This window comes from Myxocyprinus asiaticus, chromosome 44 (assembly GCF_019703515.2).
Source record: "Myxocyprinus asiaticus isolate MX2 ecotype Aquarium Trade chromosome 44, UBuf_Myxa_2, whole genome shotgun sequence".
In the NCBI taxonomy this organism is placed as follows: Eukaryota; Metazoa; Chordata; class Actinopteri; order Cypriniformes; family Catostomidae; genus Myxocyprinus; species Myxocyprinus asiaticus.
Window position 1 is genome coordinate 33,552,156 of NC_059387.1, and position 6,793 is coordinate 33,558,948.

The window sequence follows — 6,793 nt, forward strand, 5'->3', positions numbered from 1 at the left end:
TTAAAAACGTAGCCAACTACGCCACCTTGGGACTTTCACCCAGGGAATAAAACCTTACTTAAAACCAGACCCTTAGTAAGGACACAGGTTTGTTATACCCAGGAAGGATGAGACTGTGCATTACCCAAAAACACACATTTTATTTTCGTTACGTCACATACAAACATTTACCTTTTACGTACCACAAAACAGACTCAATACTTTATTAGTTTAAAAACAGCTAAAAGAGGACTTGGGCCGACCTCCAGGGAAGCAGACCATACCCGGATGGGCCCAACACACCTGTTACCACACACTCGTGCGCACACTAAACAAGTCAGCAAACCAGTATAACTGTGATAGACTATCACCTCAAACAGTGAAACAAAGGCCACGGCACTTCCTAAACACAATAAATATTCAAATTAGACAAGTAAAAGGCAATACTTGAAATAGGACACTAAAGTGACTCCAGAAAAAGAAAAAAAAAAATGCTCACTATAGGACCAGCAGAGGATAACAGGTTCACAGATGGACAAATCTGCTGAGATGTATCCCAAACCCAATCTTAAACTAGTAGTAGACTTAGGGTAGCAATATAAAACAACAAAACAGATAAAGACAAATGGCAAGAAAAACAAACTCAAACAAAACACCAAACGGATATACAGTAGGCCTATATACAGTATATCTATAAATGCATATTGAATTTCTCTATTAATATTTACCTATCTCTCTCAGAAATACATGGAATTACTACCTCCATTACAAGAGAAAGGAAAGGCCTACTAAAGGTATCACCAAACCTGTTTACAGTTTTATGGTCATCTGACTGTCCAGAGGGTCATGACACACCCGGCCTTGTGCACAACATCCGCCCGACACATGACAGTGCTTAAGATAACTCAATCAAGCCTGCAGAGTTGCACGGAGAGAGCAAGTTTGTAGACTCACTCAGCTCTTGTGTTCTTCAAAATAGCCCTAACTTTAAAAACACCAATCTCTCATAAACAACGATGGATAACATTCTTGGACAACTGTAAACGATTAGTGCACGTTTTTCTAAAGGGGGGAAAAAGTTTGTCTTTGTAATCTTTCATCAAAATGTAATAACTTGCTCCGCCTCTGAAATGACTGACATTTTCGACTGCCCTCACCAAGCCCTCTTCATCATGTCTTGTAATATGAAAATATTGCAGTTTGGCTGCAGAAGACACTGCCACAGCTGCATGAATGAAGTTGCTATTATGCAGTAAATCCACTAGAGGGCAGATGTCATTGACAGAGTGACACCTGCTATTTAGAAGATCAAGCCATACCTACTTGGCATTTTTTAACTGGACATTTGGCAGGTGACAATTATCGCTTAGGTCTCTAGGGGCAGATTTGAGCCTGACACAGATATTAGCTAATAAACATCTGTTAGCGAATATGCTATGCGTGTCACAAATGGATCATTCATTACTACCACACTGAAATTTCATAAGACACAACAGGCTGTCAAACACATATTCAGCTACACATAAGTATTTTCTCAGGCACTTTTTGAGTCTAAATAAACGCACAACTTCCATACTTTCAGTAGTGCACCCAAATGTCAATAGCCAAATCATACTGTTAAACTTGCTATAGTTTACTTCCATGTTGATTCTTTGTCAATTGTAAATCAAGTCAATCACTGAAACACCAGCGCCACCTTGAGTAAGAAATAGCATGTATGTGTAACAAAGGAATTAGAAAGCTACTGACCCAGATGCACTTCCGTTATCATTACCGGATCCTTTAAATAAGGCTCTGTGTTAACATAGTTTCTCAAAGGACATCAAACGTTTACCTGAAGTGACTTAACCAGACGTGTTGTTGATACTGAGCGTCTCTGCGAGAGAGGTAATGAAATTGTGTCGTAGTTTAGATACTCACAAGTATTTCCTCATAGTATAATTTGGGAATGTTGGTTCACTCCTATTATTATAAATGAAGCCGCTCCATGAAGCTGTCTGCATGACCTGCGGACAAGGAAAGGATTTCTTTTTTTAATTCTAAAAATACTTGTCTCTTTCTTCTGCACTAGCTTTTATACTACTCCAGCTACTCTGAGAACTAGGCAGTTCAGTCCTGCAGATATTGTTTTTTATGTTTTTGGGGGTTTTTTTTGGGGGGGGGGGATCCCCTTTTCTCCCCAATTTGGAATGCCCAATTCCCACTACTTAGTAGGTCCTCGTGGTGGCGCGGTTACTCACCTCAATCCGGGTGGCGAAGGACAAGTCTCAGTTGCCTCCGCTTCTGAGACCGTCAGTCCGCGCATCTTATCACGTGGCTCGTCATGCATGACACCGCGGAGACTCACAGCATGTGGAGGCTCATGCTACTCTCCGCGATCCACACACAACTTACCACACGCCTCATTGAGAGCGAGAACCACTAATCACGACCACGAGGAGGTTACCCCATGTGACTCTACTCTCCCTAGCAACCGGGCCAATTTGGTTGCTTAGGAGACCTGGCTGGAGTCACTCAGCACACTTTGGATTCAAACTTGCAACTCCAGGGGTGATAGTCAGCGTCAATACTTGCTGAGCTACCCAGGCCCCCTTCCTGCAGATATTGTTGACTTTTGTGTGACAAATTGCTTGCATTGGTTGGGCATTTGTAAATAATTTATGATAAAAGCATCTGCTAAATGACTGTAATAGTAAATGACTTGCGCAGCTTTATTCATTATAATGGGAGCGGTCTATAGTCACTTTTAGAGCTCTACCTGTCAAACTTACTATTAGTGTAAATGCTGTGATAGATTTTGTTGCTATTTAGTGTTTTGGGAGAAAATAAAATAAAATGTGCCTTTTACCCCAGGGGGCCTTTAGCCCCGTTGTACCCTTCATATCTTGGGTCTTTAATGATCTGACTTTTGGTAATCTAGCAGTTGTAATTATTATTATTATTATTATTATTGCAATTTTGCCATTTTTCATTGCTTCACTACTATACTAAAATGCTAAAGAGGTGTGGGCATAACTCCAAAAAATTTTTTTTAAAAATGGATGAGGTACAGGGGGTGGAATAAGGTCCCGGTCTCTAAAGGGTTAAACTGATTCAGAGGGCTAACACATCTCTTTGCATGAGGTTTATTTCATGCTGTCGATAGTATTAACTTTGCAGTTCCATTGGCACTCAAATAGAAGGCCATGTCAGCAACCCTTCGCCTTATCACAGGAATATTAAAATGAAGTCAGAGTACAATGGCAGTATCAAGATTTTATTCAAAATCGTTCCGACATTAAAAACTCTTGAAGAAGACTAAATCATTGATATAGCTGGTTGAGGAAAATGTATTTACAAAAATTAACCATGGTCCCTGACATCATATGTAAATCACCCAGATGCCTTTTTGATGTGCGTTTACATCTGGAAGATGTATTTTTTCATCTGCAATACGCCTTTAAGACGTTTTCTCTCGGATGTCAATAAGACATTCAGCAGATGTGTTTGAGACGTTTACTCTTTTTCAGATGTTAAGCAGATGTTAAATAGATTGTGATGTTTTCCTGATGAAAAGATCTAAAACAGACATCTCTGAGATGTACTTGTGCTATCTGGGATATTACCACAGTAACCACAGTATATCATGGTATTTGTAGTAAAACCATACAGTAATAACCCCAAAATTAACCATAGTTACTACAATCGGTTATTATATCATTACTGTAGTAAAACCATGGTTACTATATGGATACTGCATCATAACTGTAGTAAAACCATGGTTAATTTCCATAAGGAAAACTTCATTCTTCATGGATTTTGCAAACACCCAAATCATTAACATTTAGCAACCTTAGAGCCAATTAAACCTGGATCATTGCACATGCACACTGCACATGCACACTTTTTTCATTGCACATGCACACTGCTTTTTCTCCTTGTTAAAGGTTTGGTTATTGGATGTTAAAGCACGATTTTTCTTCACATTTTCGGCCAAGACTTTTTGGCCTGTTTTCTCTTTTAGCCGGAATCCGAAAAGGGCATTTCCGGATGAAAATGTTCAGATGACCGAAATTCCAGTTTTATTAAAAGCTGGCTCACATTTCATGTGATGTGAGTGTGGGTGTATCATGACTATGCATGCAACTGTTGTAGCACCTTTTGCATGAGCTTGGATCGTCCCATGTGTGGTTGTTATCTCCCTTTGTGAGCCGGCCATTTCCATATTGCCTTCCTCGATGTGTCCGAACACACTCTTGAAGAGCCGCTGCATGATTATACAGTTGTCTGGTGACCCTGTCTGATACCTGCTTTCAAGATGGACAAGCTTAAATTCACTCCATCCGCACTGACAGGTTCACGCGGTGGCCTTCACATGGCACAGATTGTGATGTGTGTGGTGACATTTATAGTGAGCTACATCTGGGGTCACCCGTTACACACCTACTGGCTCTACTGTATGGTGATCTGGGGTGTGTGTCCTCTCCTCACACTGTTCATCACCATCGTGGAGATGTTCCTCATCCATAAGTTTATCCTGGTGTTTTGTATGGACTGGGATGATTTCACGACAGGTATGGTTATGATGTCATCACTCTGCACGTTCTCCTGCACGGTGATGTTCGCCAACTTCTATATTTGCTGGAAGTGTATCTGGGGATGGATGGTAACCATCCTCTCTGGCGTGTGTTGCGTGCTTTACTGCGTGGAGATGTTTCGGGACAAATGCGACTCGACGCGTTCTGCAACGTATGTGGCTGCACTGCCTGGTTTCCTGAAGATTCTGGAGGCCTTTGTTGGCTGCATCATTCTCATTTCTCTGATTGGCTATGTGGGAAAGCCGGCTCTGCTGTGGTGCATCGTGGCTTACGTGATTCCACTGCCGCTAACCATCTTGATCATTATTACCAACATCTTGACAAAGCTGAAGAACTGTCTGCCCTGCAGTATCGACCGTTTTGTTATCGTGTTCCTGGTCATATCAGTTTTGCTTTACATCTCCGCCGCCATTCTTTGGCCAATCTACAGCTTTCGTGGAAACCCGAGACCGAAAGATTGCCCTGGAAACAGCTGCGTATGGAGCATCCAGTTTGTTGTGACTTTTATGACCTACGTGAACCTCGGCCTCTACGTCATCGACCTGATCTTCACCTGCTGTGGTATATGTGGATTCAGACGCTCTTAAAAAGATAGTTCACCCAAAAATTTTAATTCATCCACACCCTTTATGCTAACACAAAAGGTACATTTCTTTTATGAATATCCTAGCTGCATATTTGCATACACAAAATAAAAAAGGGACTGAGGCTGTTAATCTCCAAAATGACAAAAAAGCAACAAGTACCATATGTGTTGTACACTATATTCCAAGTCTTCTGTAGCCATACGTCATCATTCACTAACAAACATTAACAAAATCTATAAATATTTCTTCAACAATATCATTACACTTTTTTGTTTATTGTTGTTCTTGTTTCTAATGGTCTGTTATTAATGTTTGTGTATCAGTTCAGTTTTTCATTTCTTATTAATGCATGGAAGCCTTGATCTCTTGTTGTGCTCATTTCACTTCCTGTTGATTGTTCAAAATAAAGGCTTTTATTTAACATTTGTGTATTTTATTCATTTGTTGTATTCATTTATTAATTTTAAGTGCTCACATATATATATATATATATATATATGTGTGTGTGTGTGTGTGTGTGTGTGTGTGTGTAAATATACTATATATAATATATATACTGTATATACAGTATATATAAATACCTTATAAGCTATATATATATATATATATATATATATATATATATATATATATATATATATATATAAGCACTTAAAATGATAAAATGAATGTCATTATGTCATACTGTACGTCACTAAATTGTGCTTATATAAGCTTATATAAACACTTTATAATATTATTATACTGTATATACAGTATATGTATATATACACTGTATATACAGTAAAATAATATTATTTAATATAATATATTTTATGTAATATATTATATATTTTAATATTATTTATATATAAGGTTTACACAGTTTATAAGCTGCCTTTTGAACCCTCCAAAAATTGGCCCCATTGACTTCCATTGTAAGTGTCTCACTGTAAACCAGATTTTTGCTTTTTTAAAGTAAAGGAGGGACGAGTTGTAATTTTTGTGGTATTCAACATTATGCCACAAATGCTGTCGATTGAGCTTAACTTGTATTGACCCCGGGATATTCCTTTAAAGTGGTGTCATTTCTGTGGTGAACAGAATTGCAAAAATAAACACTGTTTTCAAACAGCTTCCCGAATATGCCCACTGTCTGCTGTGATCAAACAAACAGATAGTCTGGCCCAAACTCACACCATTGGTTGGGTCAATGTTTGGGCAGGATGCAGGGGCGTAGCAGTCATATTACGGTGCAATATTAATATGTTACGATATATATTAATATATACGTATGATATTAAAATATACATATTATTTACTTTTAATATTTGTAGTATTTTAAAGATTCAAGTATTGCAAATTAATTGCATATTTCACAAAATTAGCTGTAAAAATAAAGGGCATCTTGTGGAGCACTTGCTTCTGTTTCACACATGACAATAAAAGACTGAGCACAAGCTGGTCCTGAATAAATTATTAAATCAATTACAATAATGTCAATCGTGCATGTGCACAATTTACATTTTTACTCTGTGCATTGTGCATTGTGGGATTTAAAGTATCCAAGTGTCTCGAGTGTTTTGACGACGTTCACCAAAATTCATTCAGATCCATTTAATGATTCAGTGACCATTTCTGCTGATATCAGAAGGTGACAAATGAGTGTCT

At 38.4% G+C, this 6,793-nt stretch overlaps 1 protein-coding gene across 1 annotated transcript; it reads left to right on the forward strand.

The window, feature by feature from the left end:
• The first annotated feature begins 4,208 nt into the window (after positions 1 to 4,208).
• Positions 4,209 to 5,547, forward strand: LOC127434595 (myeloid-associated differentiation marker-like protein 2). Its single transcript, XM_051687435.1, has one exon. It carries the CDS (start codon positions 4,277 to 4,279, stop codon positions 5,141 to 5,143), a length of 867 nt encoding a protein of 288 aa, XP_051543395.1. The 5' UTR covers positions 4,209 to 4,276; the 3' UTR covers positions 5,144 to 5,547.
• Positions 5,548 to 6,793: the final 1,246 nt, after the last annotated feature.

Excerpts from the sequence above, each read along its gene's own strand:
- LOC127434595 (XM_051687435.1), top strand. The coding sequence starts at position 4,277 with ATGGACAAGCTTAAATTCACTCCATCCGCACTGACAGGTTCACGCGGT.